The 19,420-nt window shown below is 38.5% G+C and overlaps 1 protein-coding gene across 1 annotated transcript in view; it reads right to left on the bottom strand.

The window, feature by feature from the left end:
• Positions 1-4,953: 4,953 nt before the first annotated feature.
• The window catches only part of LOC128662275 (melanin-concentrating hormone receptor 1-like), a 248,235-nt gene continuing 233,768 nt past the window's right edge, over positions 4,954-19,420 (bottom strand). Inside the window, exon 3 of the mRNA XM_053716089.1 lies at positions 4,954-5,170. Within this exon, the coding sequence (XP_053572064.1) occupies positions 4,954-5,170 (217 nt within the window). The remainder of the gene's footprint in view (positions 5,171-19,420) is intronic.

Raw genomic sequence — 19,420 nt, 5'->3', positions numbered from 1 at the left:
TCAGGTGGGAGGCTGAGCTCTACACTAAAGCTAAAATTAACCCTGCAAGCTCCCTACAAGCTACATAATTAACCCCTTCACTGCTAGCCATAATACACGTGTGAAATGCAGCGGCATTTGGCGGCCTTCTAATTACCAAAAAGCAACGCCAAAGCCATATATGTCTGCTATTTCTGAACAAAGGGGATCCCAGAGAAGCATTTACAACCATTTGTGCCATAATTGCACAAGCTGTTTGTAAATGATTTCAGTGAGAAACCTAAAATTGTGAAAAATTTAACGTTTTTTTTAATTTGATCGCATTTGGCGGTGAAATGGTGGCATGAAATATACCAAAATAGGCCTAGATCAATACTAGGGGTTGTCTACTACACTACACTAAAGCTAAAATTATCCCTAAAGGCTCCCTACATGCTCCATAATTAACCCCTTCACTGCTGGGCATAATACACGTGTAGTGCGCAGTGGCATTTAGCAGCCTTCTAATTACTAAAAAGCAACGCCAAAGCCATATATGTCTGCTATTTCTGAACAAAGGGGATCCCAGAGAAGAATTTACAACCATTTAAGCCATAATTACACAAGCTGTTTGTAAATAATTTCAGTGAGAAACCAAAAGTTTGTGAAAAAATTAGTAAAAAAGTGAACGATTTTTTGTATTTAATCGCATTTGGCAGTGAAATGGTGGCATGAAATATACCAAAATGGGCCTAGATGAATACTTTGGGATGTCTACTAAAAAAAAATATTTACATGTCAATGGATATTCAGAGATTCCTGAAAGATATTAGTGTTCTAATGTAACTAGCGCTAATTTTGAAAAATAATGGTTTGGAAATAGCAAAGTGCTAATTGTATTTATGGCCCTATAACTTACAAAAAAAGCAAAGAACATGTAAACATTGGGTATTTCTAAACTCAGGACAAAATTTAGAAACTATTTAGCATGGGTGTTTTTTGGTAGTTGTAGATGTGTAACAGATTTTGGGGATCATAGTTAGAAAAAGTGTGTTTTTTTCAATTTTTTCCTCATATTTTATATTTTTTTTATAGTAAATGATAAGATATGATGAAAATAATGGTATCTTTAGAAAGTCCATTTAATGGCGAGAAAAACGGTATATAATATGTGTGGGTACAGTAAATGAGTAAGAGGAAAATTACAGCTAAACACAAACACCGCAGAAATGTAAAAATAGCCTTGGTCCCAAACGGACAGAAAATGGAAAAGTGCTGTGGTCATTAAGGGGTTAACATTGAAATCCCCATTAAGTTTTGAATAATGAATAGCGAAAACGTGTCTAACTTCAGATGGGTGCAAAGCACACTAGTTTATATAGATACACAGCCTGAAATTAGACAAATATTACCAAAGTATGTTTAACTTAACTGCTGTGTTGGGGCTGTTAAAATGGAAAACAATATATGTAGATGAACTGGATTTGTTTTTATGTTTTACTTATGCTAAAACACTATTGAAAGTTTCAAATGCAGGTGTCATTTTATGGGGTAAATAGTAATTTTAGATCTTTGCTGCAGCAGTGATTGTGGGCAGGGGGTTAATAGACATAGAAATGCCACAATAAATCTGTATTTTTGTAGGTTCTACGAATTCCAGTCCCAGCACATGAAGAGCCTCTGTATATAAATGGATAAAATTATACATGTTCCAAATTGTATAACACTACTGAGATGCCTTGCTATCTCACACATTACATTCTACCCTCTCTGATATTATATCTCATGGCTTCCCCTTACCTGACAACTGTCTTATCACTGCTAAACTATATTATAACTGAAGATCACAGATAGTTTCAGATTTATTTTTTACACACAGTAAGCAATGTAAAATCAAAAGCCACAGCAACTTCTCTGGTGGGAGTGCTGTTCTGCACACTACATTATTAACACAGGCTGAACTTAACATGGGACAGACTTAATAGACAGGGACAGGAAGCCAAACAGACTGGACAGTTAACAACTATGCTTACAGTGTTGCTGCTCACAGTGTGTGTTATATATAGCACATCTTCTGCAGCTCACAAGCTTTTTTACCCCATTGCTGTATATATGAGCTGCTCCTGTGATGTAGGCATCCTCTAGATATGGGGCAGGGGAACTAGAAGTCCCAGCACTCCGCAAGGTCAGAGGAGAGGACATTTGTTTAATTTGTTCTTTCTTTCTTTGGCCCATGTAATCAGCTGTTACTTTAGTTTTATGATTAAAACGTTTGTTTATCAAGGCTTACTTGGGGACGCAATCGTTTTTTCAAAAACATATTATAGCCCATTATATTAAATCAGCAGCAACATGATGTTTCTTTAAAGTTTGTCTCTTCTGGGGCTGTTTTTGGTAGGAAAGTACTCCAGGCAGAAGTGCCTGGCAATTAGGTGCCTGCCTTTTAAAGTATTTTTTTGTCCTGCACAATTACTCGTGGACTCCACAGCTTCAGAATTATGAAAGAAAACAAAATGTATGCTTACCTGATAAATTCATTTCTTTCATTGTGGTTAGAGTCCAAGACAACTGCCCAATTTCATTATTATTTGCTTAACTTTTTCTGGCGGCAGTTCTAGTTTGCACTTCTTGTTTCCCTGCTTTGCCCTTTCCTACCTTTCTACTTCTTCATTTTAGCTATATGTCAGACTTGAATACCAGAGAAGTTTTCTATTGGAGATAGAAATATTGATGATTTGGAATTCTGGCCAACTCTCCTTTTTTGCATTTTTTTTTTTACCAAACACATACATACAAATTGTTTCAAGTAATTGCAAAATCCATCTTTATTTCCAACCACAGTGCAATAAAGCAAATTCCAAAAGATACGAGAAGCAGAATTCATCCCCACTGAGATCTTTGAACATCTATATGCAATTTGGAAGTCTCCCAGTAAAATACAGGGCATGTGTAGCCCTTTACCAAATGTATATAACATATTGACTTAAATACATCCTTAATACAGTCATATAGATACCTGCATATATATCCCATGAGATGTGAACTATGTAGCACAAAGATTCAACATCTTATGAGTTTTCTCATGCACAAGTCCCATTTTTTTGTTGATGTAGGTATTGTCCACCAAATAGTCATTATGCTACATACAAAACACATATATAAAAACAAATAACAATTCAATATCACAATGTAGATTCATCATATATTCTAAGAAACATCTTCCAATATCCAAAAAACTTAAATATTTTTGGCACAAATGGTATCTGATTTATACAGTCTCCAAAATTATAAAAAAATAAAACCATTGTATTTCTGTGTATGGCTGCATCAAGTTTGATATGAGATGATACGTTTCTGTTACTAGAAGCTTTAAATCGCATTTCAAAAGAGGTTTAGTAATTTTGTGACATTTATAGGTCCTAGGCTAAAAATAGGAACTTTTATGTAATTTTTTTTTATTATTTGTATGTGTGAGCCTTTAGACTTTATTAACTTATGTTAGGGCATATTAAAGTGAAGGTAAACTTGAGCGTACTCGCTCAAGTCATAGGATATAATTTAAAAAAATGAGTGAGACTTTCATTCATGAAATCTCTAATTTATCCTTATCTTCTTAGATTTTTACATTTTAATGCCAACGATAAGCGCTGTTCCTTTGCCCGCCACAGCCCACAGTTGATTGACAGATGACTTATCTGCCATACACTAATCATTGTTTCCCCCCGGGGCCGTGATGTTTGTGTAAAGAGGCTGAACGCCCCGGAGGGGGAAGGGGGGGTTAATGATTAGTGGATTGCAGATGTGTTACCTGTCAATCAACTGAGGGCTATGGGGGCGAATGAACGGCACTTATCGTTCCGGTATTAAAATGTAAAAATCTAAGAAGGATAAATTAGCGATTTCATGAATGAATGTCTCACTCATTTTTTAAATTTTATCCTATGACTTGAGCGAGGACACTCAAGTTTACCTTCACTTTAAGTATACTTTTGACCTTAAACATAAGAAATGCTATGGATTGTAGAGAGGCTACTGCCAATTTGTCAATGGAGAAGATAAGTTGAGTAAATGTAATTACTTTTTAATTGTTGACTGAACATATTTGCCAACTGTTCTGATTTTTCTGGGACAGTCCCAGTTTTTGGCCTGCTGTCTCGTAGTTTAATTCTCCCAGGAGTCTGTCATGCATTTTTAATATCTGCCTTGAGGTATGAGATTGGATGCCTAAGTAGGAGAATCAGACTTGAGGTCATTGTTGGTCTTACATATAGATGTGTTTGCATATTGTGGCATCTTTATATTACAACAGCAAAATAGTAAAATAATATTTCTTATTTGGTGAACAATATTTGATACTTTGTTTATAGTTTGTGCAATTTCCATTGGGTGTTTTGAGGAAGACTAGAGTGGTATAGCTATGGAAACCTTTAGTGGGAGTGGTCAATACTCCTGTAACATGCATACTTGATTTCTCTGCTACAAGGTGTCAAATGTGTCTTTTTAATATTAATCATATATGAGTGACTGTAAAAGTTTAAGGAAACTCTCAGGTTACTTCTTTAATCATATAAAGATGTAAAAAAAAATCACATTTACTCAACTTTCCTATTGTTTTCACACAGCTAACAAAGTGGCTTTTCTCACCATTTTATCATAATATATATTTGTATTCTAGTTAGTAAATCTAATTTTAAAAAATGTTAACCTTTAATATGTGCTATTTTCTCCACACTGGAGTATTTTGTATGCAAGCCACAATCATTGGTTAAAGCAATGGCGGATTGATCAGTGTGAATGGTTAAACCAGTAACACTGATGCCAGCTCACCAACATGAGTGTATCTATTTATTTATTTTTATTTCAAGATCCCTCTTCCAAACTGCAGTACAGTTGTGACCATAAGATGTATGGATTTACATTTCCTGGTCACAGCACCAGAATTAATTACCACTCCATGAGACAAACATTTAGAAGGTCCAAACTCTTCAAAGGACGTCACAAGATACTGCTTTCATCCCTCATGCAAGGGCTTAGTCTAGAGTTCTCAGTGATAGAACAAGGGGGCGTTTCCAAGCTGATAGTCCTTCTCCGGTGTTGGGGTAGACAAACTCCTCCCACAGGGGGGCTGTTAACAGCTGAATTTGGACCCTGAGGGGGTAAGGCTGACACTGGCCAGAATCCAGCCCATCGCCGGAAAAGAAAACGACAGCACCTAGGAAAGAAGAGATGTTGCTGTTACGGAGATATAACAGGGATACAATGACTAATATGACTACTAGCTAAGAGTTTATCAAATTTGCTAAATTATTATGAAGCAATAATAAAACAGAAACATCAAAAGTAATCAAAGAGACACAAAATAATTTTCAGTGATTCAGACAGAGCATGCACTTCAAACAAACATTTTCAATTTACATAATAAATGGTGTCTTTTTATATAAACAAGTTTCTGAGGCACCAGATCCATCTAAGCATGTGCATGAGTTCACAGTATATACATATATATGTCTGTCGTTTGCTGATGGCTGTCACATGACTCTGGGGTTAGGGAAATGAAAGTAAACTTGAAATTCAGAAAAAGTGCTATTGTATTCCCATTTTATTATGCATTTGTTGGTTAAGAAATTTTACTGTATTTAGTAGCCATTTAAAGGGACATTCTAATACAAAGACGACATGCTCTATTCTGGATTGAAGGAAAATGTAGAGGAGCACTCAGAGTTGGTTAAAAAAAACTTCTTTATTTCTTCAAATTGTTAAAAACCAGTAATCCCCTTTCCTCCTGAAATCATCTGACGCGTTTCGGCATAGGCCGTAGTCTTAGCTGTTTCTAGACTCATAAGCTCACTTTCTTTATAGTGGTTTATTCATTCTGATTGGTTAAAACATATACAAAGGTGTACTCTAAAGGTAAAGGGGAGGAGTCATGTTCAGTTGTGTGCTATACTTAACATTGATAATTAGTAAGACAAAACATATCATCAAAACGTTTAAGATGCTGGTACAAATAACTGAACCTATTCCTCCTATTCACTTGTGGCATTAAATGTGCTTATATACCTATTATTAATCTTCTCAAATGCCTTACTTTGCACTACAGACAAAGTCAAATGGTAGTTTATACAAATGTCCATATATTTTTTACTTTGGGTTGTTTACTCATTTTTATCCTCTATTTAGTCCGTATTAGTGGTTACTCTCTGGTATCCCCCAGTGTATTCTATAATCTACTTAACTTCAGTATATATAGTATATCTGTTTAAAGTAGTTAATCAGTGAGAATACAAAATTGTTCCAGACACATTCTTTGGTGGATTTCATGCTTATTCCTGGTGATTGCCTATGGGACTAGTTATAGGGGGCTAGATTTACGTGTTCCCACTCAGAACCATCTACATTTCAGTAGGCTATTATTGCCAATGATTAATCAGATTAAACTCAGAATTCAGCCCCTTTGGATACCTGGTATCCATTTTAAATATCCAATATATTTCTCTTTTTGACAGTATACAGTCCCTATCTCCCTTCTGTCTTTCCAACCGATCTGTTCTATTATGGTCCAACGTAAGTAATTGGAAGATTTTTTATGTGAATTCTTGAAGTGCTGTATGAGCGGTGTAGTTAAGGTACCGTACCCTCTTTAATATTGTTAAGGTGTTCTCTTATGCATACTCTGGTCTCTCGTGTAGTGAGACCCACGTATTGAATTTTACACTGAGAACACGTGAGTAGATAGACTGTGTATTTGGCCCTACACGTGAGTCTTGTGTCATGTTTGAATTCTTCCCCAGTGTTTTCACATCTAAATCCATCTCCCACAGCTAGGTGCTCGCATGCCTTACAGGTACTGTTGCTGCATTTGAAAACCCCTTTTCGTGTTAGCCAAGTTGCTCATTGTTCATTCTGTTTCTTTATTTGGGTGGGTGCTAACCTATTACCCAGGGTAAGACCTCTCCTACGGGCAAAGCAACAACCTTTTTTCACGGTGTCTGTCAAGCCATTGTCAGCTAACAATGCTATAATGCTGCAAATTTGGTTGTATTGGGCACTATACTGTGTTATAAATTTAACACTTTCCTGTTTGGTAACCTTTTTTGGTTTCCCTGCCAAAAGATCTTGTTTGTCCAATCCTGCCACTGCAATCTTTGCTCTGTTTATTACTCTATTGGGGTATGCCCTCTCCCACAATTGTCTGCTCAAATTCTCTGCTCTCCTCTCATAAACTGCACTGTCAAAGCAGTTCTTTTTTGAGCCTTGTGAACTGGCCTTTAGCCACTGCTGAGAATACCCTTTTAGAGTGGCTACTAGTAGCATGTAACAACGTGTTACCACTTATCGTTTTTTTATACACCTCTGTGGTAATTCTTCCATCTGGTTGACTGCATTGGGTAACATCTAGATAGTTGATGCTAACCCTATTGTTCTCATGTGTAAATGTCAGGCCTATCTGATTCATATTCAACACTGTTATTAAATCTTCCAATTGTTCATCACTCCCTTGCCAATTAAACAGCAAATCATCTATGTAGCGTTTATAAAACGCTACATAGTCCCTGTACAGATTTTTATCTCCATAGATGTGGGACAGCTCCCACCAACCCATAAAAAGGTTGGCGTATAAGGGGGCAAATTTAGCCACGATCGCTGTCCCACATCTCTGGAGATAAAATCTGTCCTCAAAGCGAAAATAATTATGTGTCAGTAAAAACTTGACACAATCCACCAAAAAAACACAAAAATCCTTTTCAAAAACCTGTTCCCTGTCCAGAAAAAATCTAATGGCTATTAGTCCCTGATCATGGGGGATGGAGGAATAGAGAGAGTTAACGGCCACAGTAAGCCATTGTTGTTCCTCAATCCAGACATGTTCTTTCATAAGATTTAATACTTGCTTTGTGTCGAGGGCCGGCGCTTGCATAAAGGCAAACAAGGCAGCAGCCTTAGGGAGCCTCAGTATGGGGGCGCAAACTGCCGATGACAACCTGGCTGTAGCAGCAACATATAAATAATTTTATTTTTTGTACACTCGCAGTCCACCCCCCCCCCCCGCCCCCACCCCGCGGCACCCGTGACCCCTCCCCCTCGTGGCACCCGTGACCCCCCTTGCGGCACCCACGCCCCCCCCTTGCAGCACCCCCCACCTGTCTAGTGTGCTGACTGCTGCAGCTCTGGTAACAGCATAAGGAACAGTAGGAAGAGGGAGGAGCATGATCCAGCATGGCAGGAGTAAGAGAGCGGGAGGATGGAGCAGCAAGAAGAGCTGAGCTGATTCTTCAGAAATCCAATCTTTCTATTTTTATTCTCTTTATTCTGTTTTATCCCCCTACTGTATGGTACAACCACTTTTGCTCAGTCTGTTCTTCCCTGATTCATTTCACTATAGTCTATTTATTTGTTTTCTGTTACTTCCCCGTCTTCTTCTTACCATACCGTGTCATGTTTCCCTTTCATCACATGTAAACTCTGTACACTAGGATTATAAATCTTGATGGCTCGTTATACTATCCCACACATACTGCAATTAATCCTGATTTGAGAGCCCATAAGTAAACTAGTTAACACACCTCATAGTGATTAAAATGCACATGCACCATCACAGCATTAGTGACACAGGAGGAAATACCCTATTTGCATGGCAAATACTTTTTACTGAGGTAAGGGTACAAACATTAGTTTTTTTTCCTTAATAATGGGCAGGACAAGGAAAGGCCATCCAACTTGAATTAATCTGTTGAAGAATAAACCTATATATAATTGTGTCATGGCTTTACCAAGCATGCTGAAAAAGAACGATAAGTTTCCAGAATTTCTTCAGGTAAAATGTGTGATATTTAGATTAGAAGATATAACTTCACATTAGCATATTATTCTATCCATATCAAGATGAAAATTCTTTTTACAGTGCCCCTGCTCTCTATGGAGTATAAAAGAGTTTTAGAGGGTACTAGTTATGTTATTTGTCAGCTAACTGCACTTCGTGTTTTCCGTAGTTTATGCGCTATAGTTTTGTACCGTACTTAACTAAGAGAAGGCCAGAGAAGAAGATAATAAGACAGAGGGCAGAGAGAACATATTTAAAAAACCCTCAAAGTGCAGTTGCCGTTAAACAATCAAGCTACTAGTATTAAAGGGACACTAAACCCAAAATATTTCTTTCATGATTCAGGTAGAGAATACAATTTTAAATAACATTCCAATATATTTCTATTATCTAATTTGCTTCATTCTTTAGATATAATTTGTTGAAAAATAGCAATGCACATGGGTGAGCCAATCACATGAGGCATCTATGTGCATCTACCAATCAGCAGCTACTGAGCATATCTAGATATGCTTTTCAGCAAAGAGACTGAAGCAAATTAGATAATATAAGTAAATTAGAAAGTTGTTTAAAATTACATGCTCTTCCTAAATCATGAAATAAAAAAATTGGGTTTCATTTTCCTTTAATGGTGTTTTAGAAGAGATATGTACACACAGATACATGCACACACACACATAGATACACATGCACACAGAGATACATACACACACAGGTACATACTCAGTTTTACACAGATACATACACACACACAAACAATTTGCTACAGCCAATTTGAAGACAGAACTGCTGCCCTCCCTTACTCTCCCTCTAGTGTGTCTAGCTGCTCTCCCAGCTACAGCCCCATCATGAACAACGACATGGCCACTGAGGGAGAGCATATCAATATGGAGATAAGTGCTCCTGGGGCGGTGGCTCTATGATCTATCTCAGTGTCACTCACATTTTGCCCCCTCATTCACTGTCACTGGCAGTAATAATCAATTAGATGTAGGTGTAATTTTAAATATATCTGTGTGTGTGTACATATATATATATATATATATATATATTGTTATGCAGCACTACCACTGTCTGATTTGCTATGCAGCACAACTACTGTCTGATTTGCTATGCAGCACACCCACTGTCTGATTTGCTATGCAGCACAACCACTGTCTGATTTGTTATGCAGCACAACCACTGTCTGATTTGTTATGCAGCACAACCACTATCTAATTTGCTATGCAACACAACCACTGTCTGATTTGCTATGCAGCACTACCACTGTCTGATTTGCTATGCAGCACTACCACTGCTTGATTTGCTATGCAGCACTATCACTGCTTGATTTGCTATGCAGCACTACCACTGTCTGATTTGCTATGCTGCACTAACACTGTTTGATTTGAATTTAGCCACCAATCAGCAAGCGCTACCCAAGTGCTGAACCAAAAAATGGGCCAGCTCCTAAGCTTACATTCTTGCTTTTAAAATACAGATACCAAGAGAACAAAGGAAAAATGCTAATAGGAGTTAATTAGAAAGTTGCTTTAAATGTCTTTCTGAATCATGATAGAAAAAATTTGGGTTTCATATCCCTTTAACTAGCAATGGGATGGTATGTAAATGGGGGGGGGTGGCAAAATGTATTCTCATCTGTGCGGCCAAAAATCCTAGCACCGGCCCTGTTTGTGTCCAATAAGAAGCCAGGTAACATTCGTACGATGGCTTGGAGGACAGCATTGACCCACTGGGAGAGGCGCTCTGATAAGGAGCCAATACCGCTCACAATAGGTCAACCCTCCACATTGGACAGACTCTTATGGACCTTTGGCAGGTGGTTGAATATCGGGATCACAGGGGACTTAACCATTAGATATTCCCCTGTATTCCTGTCAAAATAACCTTTATAGAGTCCCTCATCAGTCAGCTGCCCTAGGTCGTGTTGGTAACTAAGGGTGGGATCTATACTTAATTCAGTATAGTTTTCAGTATAGTTAACTGCCGTAATGCCTCTGAAACAAAATATTCTTTACTAAGGACCACCACTGAACCCCCTTTATCTGCTGAGTGGATTATTAAATCCTTGTTCTCACTCAAGTTTTTAAGGGCTACTTTCTCCTGCTTGCTCAGGTTACCTTTGTAATCTCTGTCTCATAATTTAATCTCTGAAAATCCTGCTCTTCCCTCCTTTGGAAGGTTTCTAAAGTGCGGCCCCTTCTCTGTACGGGGTAAAAATTAGAGGGTTTCTTAAAGGTAGGTTATAGCTTGTCTCTCCCTTCCTCAAATTCAGTACCCATGCCTTCCCTGTACAAATCCTCCATACTCATAAGGGCACAAGTATCACTAAAATTCAGTTCATCTTGTTGTATAGCAGATAGATGTACTCTCTGTTCCATAGGTCTTTCTGGATGATCCCTATAGTGTTTTCTAAGAGTGAGATTGCGAATGAGTTTATTGACATCAATCAACGTTTCAAATAGGTTAAATTTAGCTACTGGTACAAATCCCAATCCTAAGCTTAAAAGCTTAGTCTCTGTAGTCGTTAGGAGAGATTAATTACGGAATTTAGTTGTATTTCTTGTTCTGTCATGTTTGTCGTATGGGATAGTGTCTCTCTTCCTCTCTCCCTGTTCCCCCCCCCCTTCTGATTTTCCCTGCGCCCTGTGAAAAACCTGTTTCAATTCTGAATTAACTACATTGCCAGGTTGTCTTAGTTCCTCCCCTGTTATTCTTTGTGCTTGAGATTCATACCTAGACTGGGCTCTAGTATCATATTCTCTCCTATTAGACTGACTGTATGCAATGGGCTGTACCTGGGTTTTGGGCCTCACTGACTGGTATTATGCAGAATGGGAGGAGGGGGTGGCAGGTTGGGACTGGGTCTATATTCTACTATTGTGGTATTACCATAGTAAGTACCCTCTTCTCCCCCTGAATTGGGGTCCTCCATTGACTCCCCTCACTATCTATCTAAGAAGGTAACTTTCTTGGAGGGTACATTCCTTCTAAATCCCTGATGCCTACCCCAGCTACGGGACCTACCCCTATTACCCTTTTTTCTTGCCTGGAAATGCTGTTTCTTATTCCAAACATACACCTGATTTCTATCATAGTCTCCTTGGTCCCTTAAGTACTTAGTGTGTTTACTTTCTAACAACAACTTCTTAGCTTCTGCCAGGGTTTCTGATAGAATTTTGTCATAGACTACAAATTTTAGTTGCTCTCTCCTCAAGCTCAATTCCACTTGAATGGTACTTATCTGTTCAGAGAGATTTACCAGCAAACCTTTTTTGTAGTCTATGATAAGTAACATGAGTTTCAAAGAGCATTCAGTTAATGTGTCATTCCAGACTCCCACAAAGTCCTTATCATCTGTGTCAAATGTGGGGAATTTGTTTAATCTGAGTCCTCTGGGTATAATACCCAGTCTGTGATATTCCTCCAAGACTTTAATGTCCCATTTAATTTTATCTTCTTTCAATAGGAGATATTCCAGGTCCCCAAACAGCCTACTTAGTGTATACTTAGATTTGTCCATTGTAAATACATCCATGCAGTCCTTAGTACTGTCTGCCCGTTGCTGGGCCGTCTGTAGAGCATAAAAGTACCCTGTTTCATTGTTAGCATTTTTAGCATCAATTATTATTGAATAAGTGTTAATCTGTATTTCAGATCAATGTAAGCCCTCTTATCTCCCGTCACTGCCTCCTACCCAGAGGGGCTGGCTCAAAAAGCTCTATAATGGGAATATTAAAATAGCAATTCCAGGTTATAGATAAAGTGACAGGGAATTATAAGTGTGTAACATATAATATATGTAATATATATGATCAGGGCCTAATAGCCATTAGAGTTTTTCTAGACAAGAAACAGGTTTTTGAAGAGGATTTTTGTGTTTTATGTTTTGTGTTTTTTTGGTGGATTGTGTCAAGTTTTTACTGACACATAATTATTTTCGCTTTGAGGACAAATTTTATCTCCAGAGATGTGGGACAGCGATGGGGGCTAAATTGGCCCCCTCATACGCTAACCTTTTTATGGGTTGGTGGGAGCTGTCCCACATCTATGGAGATAAAAATCTGTACAGGGACTGTGTAACGTTTTATAAACGCTACATAGATGATTTGCTGTTTATTTGGCAAGAGAGTGATAAACAATTGGAGGATTTCATAACAGTGTTGAATATGAATCAGATGGGCCTGACATTTACACATGAGAATAATAGGGTTAGCATCAACTATCTAGACGTTACCCTATGCAGTCAGCCAGATGGAAAAATTACCACAGAGGTGTATAAAAAAAGATAAGTGGTAAGACGTTGTTACATGCTACTAGTAGCCACCCTAAAAGGGTATTCACAGCAGTGGCTAAAGGCCAGTTCACAAGGCTCAAAAGGAACTGTTCTGACGGTGCAGCTTATGAGAGGAGAGCAGACAATTTGAGCAGACAATTGAGGGAGAGGGCATACCCCAATAGAGTAAGGAACAGAACAAAGAGTGCAGTGGCAGGATTGGACAGACAAGATCTTTTGGCAGGGAAACCAAAAAAGGTTACCAAACAGGAAAGTGTTAAAGTATAGTGCCCAATAGGACCAAATTTGCAGCAATATTAAAAACCATTTTCCACTGTTGTCAGGTGACGATGACTTGACGGAGACCTTGAAAAAAGGTTGTTGCTTTGCCCATAGGAGAGGTCTTACTCTGGGTAATAGGTTAGCACCCACCGAAATCAAGAAAAAGAATGAACAACGACCAACTTGGCTAACACGAAAAGGGGTTTTCAAATGCAGCAACAGTACCTGTAAGGCATGCAAGCACCTAGCTGTGGGAGCTGCATTTAGATGTGAAAACACTGGGGAAGAATTCAAACATGACACGAGACTCACGTGTAGGGCCAAATACACAGTCAATCTACTCACGTGTTCTCAGTGTAAAATTCAATAGTGGGCCTCACTACACGAGAGACCAGAGTACGCGTAAGAGAACACCTTAACAATATTAAAGAGGGTATCTTAACTATACCGCTCATACAGCATTTCAAGAATTCACATAAAAAAATCTTCCAATTACTTACGTTGGACCATAATAGAACAGATCAGTTGGAAAGACTGAAGGGGAGAAAGGGACTGCATAGTGTCAAAAAGAGAAATATATTGGATATTTAAAATGGATACCAGGTATCCAAAGAGGCTGAATTCCAAGTTTGATCTCATTAATCATTGGCAATAATAGCCTACTGAAATGTAGATGGTTCTGAGAGGGAACACGGAATTGGTGGGACAGAGCCGCTCTCCCTGTAATTACACAGGCAATTTCCTAGGCAGCCGCACACCAGACATCCCGGCTGCCGGATTTCAGCACACTCAGTGCAGCCTGTTACCAGCCCCCCGGATATTCAGGGGCTGCATCATACCTCCGGTTCACGTTCTTGGTGACTAAGAGGCCTTTCACCCGGGCCTGTCTGGGCAACATTACCCAACTCCTGACCCGACTGGGTGTGAGCAAAGATTACCGCTGGACGCCGGAGCAACACAGGATACAGGAGGATTCTGCTACACGCCGGCACTTTCTACAGGGCGAACGCGCTGCTGGACCGGGAAAAAGGCTCTGACCGGTGTTCCTGTCTGGAGTGGGACCGGTAAGAGAGTCACGCCTGGCAACTAGTCCGACTATACCCGCAGCCAACCTATGCTGTCCGGTGAGCGGAAATACGCACAGCACATACAGCCTGGTCCTGTATGAGAGGTCCGCTCTCGGAAATTTCTACACCGGGGCCTGTATAGGACACCGCACATAAGGTCTGCTTATAGATACCCTGGAAGTACCTAAGAGTAGCCCCAACGGACCAAGCCTTCTCTGCCCGGACCAATTTGATTCATCTAAAAGCAGCTATATCTTCAGTGTCTATTGCCCGGGCCGGAGCCCGAATACTGATTGTAACCGGAGTTGCCTGCACTCAGCTGGGTTACAGTTAGCCTGCTATCATAGAAGGTACACAAAGTGATGCTGTCAACGTACTGGTAAGGTTGTCAAAGATCAAAATTATATGACCCTGCTTGCTTCAACATGTTTCTGACATTTGACTAAGGATATATAATGTTAAACTTCACAAACCACCCAAGTCTGCTAAGTTAATAACGCTGGACACTCTGCCTACTTCCTTTATGCTTTTTGCGCTCTACTCTGCACTATTAAGGCTTAATTAATACACTGGCAGGCCTGTGACCTTGGCCAACTTGCTACCGCATATGTTAATGTTGCTACTAAAATTTCTACCCTTCTGCTTGACAAAATCTCATGTATAACTAGCTGAACTCTTGCTTGCTGGACACTAAGCCCCCTCCTCACGGGCCTGACTTAAGACTTTTTTGCTCATTTTTTTTTTCCTTTTCTTTTTTCTTGTTGAGTTTGCTTTTCTTCTTCTTTGCTTTTTGTTTTTTTGCAGGTTGTTTTTTTCTCTCTTTGTTATACCATTGTATTTCGATTGTTGTTAACTGCAGATTGTAGTTGGCTTTTTTTTTTTTTCTCTCAGTTTTTCATTTTTTTCACTCATTTTTGAGCTTGCAACTAACGCAGGCCCAAACACATGGCTACAACCTAGCAAGGGAGACAGTCTTGATAAGATTACTTAAGGTATAAAATGTACTTGCTGATCTGTTGCTACTCTTTTTAAGCTCCTAAGGTCCAACCTTGATTACCTTGTTACTCTGAGATTGTTTTTGTTTTTCTGTCTCCCTACTATTACTTGTCAATTTGGATTTAAAAGAACCCTACTTACCTGGATAAATATACTACTCACCTATTATAGACCTGGTTACAGGAGCTGAAAGGTCCTTATACACCCCCCATTAAACAAAATTGATTGAATTATTCCCTCACTTTTCCACCACTAATAACTAACACCCACTAGATCTACCATACTCTCCACATCCACAGCATCCATAATATAGTATCACTGTTTTTTTTTGTTTTTGTTTTTGTTTTTTTTGTTTTTTTCGTAACACATCACTTTTTTTTTTTTTTTTTTTTTCCTCTCGTTTTTTCTTTGTGTTACACCTACACTATCACTATATGGATACATTTATTACTAATCACAAATTAAACACTCTAGTTATGCCACCCAAAACAAGAGATAAAAAGTCCAGGACTAGTACAGACAATTCAGTAAATGTAACACCACTAAGTAACATGGCAGACATAGTTAGGGAGCCTCAAGACATAGTCAAACAAATTTCAGATCTTATGATCCCCCAATTTGACTATCTCAAAGCCGAGATTGCAAACCTTACTAGTGAGGTAAAGCTTTTCACAAATAGGTTAGATGACTTAGAACAGCGTACTTCAGACCTAGAAGATACAAATGCACAGCAAGCAATCACTATACGAGAACAAGCAACACAACTGGCTAATGTCCAGTGCAAACTGAATGAGCTCGAAGACCGGAATAGACGTAACAATATCAGAATAATTGGTCTACCTGAGACTGCAGATTTCACCGATCTCATTCAGTTTGTATCAAGGACATTACCAGTGGCACTGGGTATAGACCTTAACATCCTCCCGCTGGCAGTTGAAAGGGCACATCGTATAGGACCATTAAAAAATCTATCTGACGGCTCATACAAGAGCAGACCAATAATTGCAAGATTCCTGAACTTTCAGGACAAGCTCAAAGTCATGCAGTTCTATAAAAAAAGAATCCCCTTTTCAATCCAAGATAAGTCAATACTTATTTTTCAAGACTTTTCGTCTGAAACAATGATTCAGCGTAAAGAGATGACACCCCTTTGTTCTAAACTCATTGCTAGTGGCATTAAGGCTACTGTTGTATACCCAGCCAAAATAAGAATATTTTCAGAAAGCGAACCCATGACTATGAGCGACCCCAGAGAGGTCAGAGAATTTGCACATAAAAAAGGTATTACCCTGTAAAGATAGAATACATATTGTATATTGATTTATGTTATTTATAATTATAATTATGATGCTGATAGGTGGCAATGTTAACCCAGCCGAGGGTTTTCTTTTCTTCTTCTTTCTTTTCCTTTTTTTTTTTTTTTTGCTTTCCGCTTCCTCTTTCCCTCGCGTGCTTTCCCCCTCACAACACGCTACTGAACATACTCCCACGACATAGGTTTAAATAAGACCCCATCTTAATTTAGCTTCGTGGAACGTTGGTGGCATTACCTCACCGCAAAAACGAAAAAAAATCTTATCACAACTTAAACGCTACAAGCCAGATATAGTCTTCCTACAGGAGACTCACCTGAGGGAAGCGGAACTTTTGAAACTTAAGATGGGATGGGTAGGGGAGGTCAAAGGGACTTCATGTCAGAATAGGAAGAAGGGGGTAGCATTCCTTATTAATAAAAATCTCCAATATAAGATAATAGATCTAGTATTGGACCCAGAGGATAGATATATGATCCTACAAATCTTAATCAATGGCATAGTCTTCAACCTATGTAATCTTTATGCCCCCAATAAAATAGACCGAGCATTCTGGGACAAATTACAGACCCTTCTCTTTAATTTATACGCAAAGAATCTTGTTATAGCTGGCGATTTTAATTTAACTATATTCCCAACGCTAGATAGACTTAAACCAGCCCTAAATAGAAATAGCAAACAAGAATCAAAAATATTTAAAAATTTTATGAATTTCCTACATATGAAAGATATATGGAGGATACAGAACCCTGACATAAGGCATTTCACATGCGAGTCACATTCATATCAAACAATGTCAAGGATAGACTATTTTCTTGTAGCTGAAAATATGCTGGGGTTAGACATGTTAGCAGACATAAAAGAGGTGGTTATTTCAGATCATGCGATCCTCACTTTAAAGATCACATTAAGGAATATACCAGAAGGCACTAATAACAGGCTATTCTTCCCTAGATATTTGTCGGAGAATGTTAAGTTTAAAGCATGGTTGAGATTAAAATGGCAGGAATTTTTTGAAATAAATTCTTCCCCGTCTATTCAGGCAGAAACCCTGTGGGAATCTTTTAAAGCCGTAATCAGGGGGGAAATTAAGGCCTACTTAGTAATTCAAAAAAAGATCATGACAAAGAATGATATACATTTAGCGAACCAATTGCGCAATGCCTATAACTCATATGTTAGTGATCCTTCACAAAAATTTTGGCAGATCTACCAACACCGTAAAAAGGAAAAAGAAACCTTCCTTACACAAAGGGCTGCATTAGACACCCTCAGAACTAGATCATTCTTTTATAGACATGGGGGGAAAGACGGGAAATTCCTAGCAGGCCTTACTAAAGCCAAAAATAAGAAAGTCATGATTGAGGCTCTTATTACTCCCTCAGGTAGAATTACTAAACCTAATGAAATTACTAATCATGTTTCAGAATACTTTCAAGAGCTCTATGCAAAAGACAAAACAGACCGGGCTGCTAAATATAAATTCTGGCAAAATATTCAAACCTCAAAACTAAATATAGATCAACAAGAGGCGCTAAACACCCCTATTACCCATAACGAAGTAATTAAGGCAATAAAAAAAACAGCAACAAATAAAGCGGCAGGCCCCGATCAGATTCCCATAGAGCTCTATAAAATTCTGTCAGAAGATATAGTACAGACACTAGTACTACTTTTTAACAGTTACTACTCCGATGCAAAACCCCCCTCTAGATATTTCTCAGCCTCGCAAATAGTTCTAATTCTAAAAAAAAATAAAGACCCGGAACTGATCAGCTCATATAGGCCGATTTCTCTTTTAAACAGTGATTACAAAATATTAATGAGTATACTTGCTGAAAGACTTAAGCTAATAATAGGCCCCCTCATACATAAAGATAAGGTTGGTTTTATGCCTGGGCGGAATGCAACACGTAATCTGAGGAGGCTCCAATTGATATTAAATAAATTTTGCTCAGAAAAGAACGGTCCATTAGAACCACCTGATGCTGCAATAATATCAATTGATGCAGAGAAGGCCTTCGACTCCATTTCCTGGGATCATCTATTTTCCACTCTTCCCAGGTATGGAGTCGAGGGTACCTTTCTAAACTTTGTCAAATTAATCTATAAATCTTCTAACACCTCTATTTTGATTAATAATTCTCATACCTCGAATTTCCCACTTCTTAAAGGCTCGAGACAGGGCTGTCCACTCTCCCCCTACCTTTTTAATTTAGCGCTTGAACCTTTAGTAATATATATAAGAAAAGAAATAGAGGGGATCAAAATAGGGAAGAGGAGAATTACTACCTTACTGTACGCCGACGACCTTTTAGTTTTGACAGCCAATACAGCGAGTAATATACCAATATTAACACAGATTCTTCAAGAATTTAGCAGCTTCTCTGGGTATAAAGTTAATATGCTAAAATCAGAGATCTTCTGGCTCAAAAAACTCAAAGACTCGGCGCAGGCATATTACTTTAAGGAAGCAAATTCCACTTTTGTCTACCTGGGGATAACATTGTCATTGGATAGTAAGGAATGGTATGACTTAAATTATAAGCCAATTATTACTAAAATTAAACGTGATCTAGGAAATTGGGCCAAATTCTACCTTACGTTATCTGGCAAAATTAATTTGTTTAAAATGGTGACGTTCCCCAAAATTTTACATTTGATGCAAAATCTCCCAATTATAATAAAACAAGCAGACATAAAAATA

Source organism: Bombina bombina, chromosome 6, assembly GCF_027579735.1.
Source record: "Bombina bombina isolate aBomBom1 chromosome 6, aBomBom1.pri, whole genome shotgun sequence".
In the NCBI taxonomy this organism is placed as follows: Eukaryota; Metazoa; Chordata; class Amphibia; order Anura; family Bombinatoridae; genus Bombina; species Bombina bombina.
This window is presented reverse-complemented; position numbering and strand designations above follow the sequence as displayed.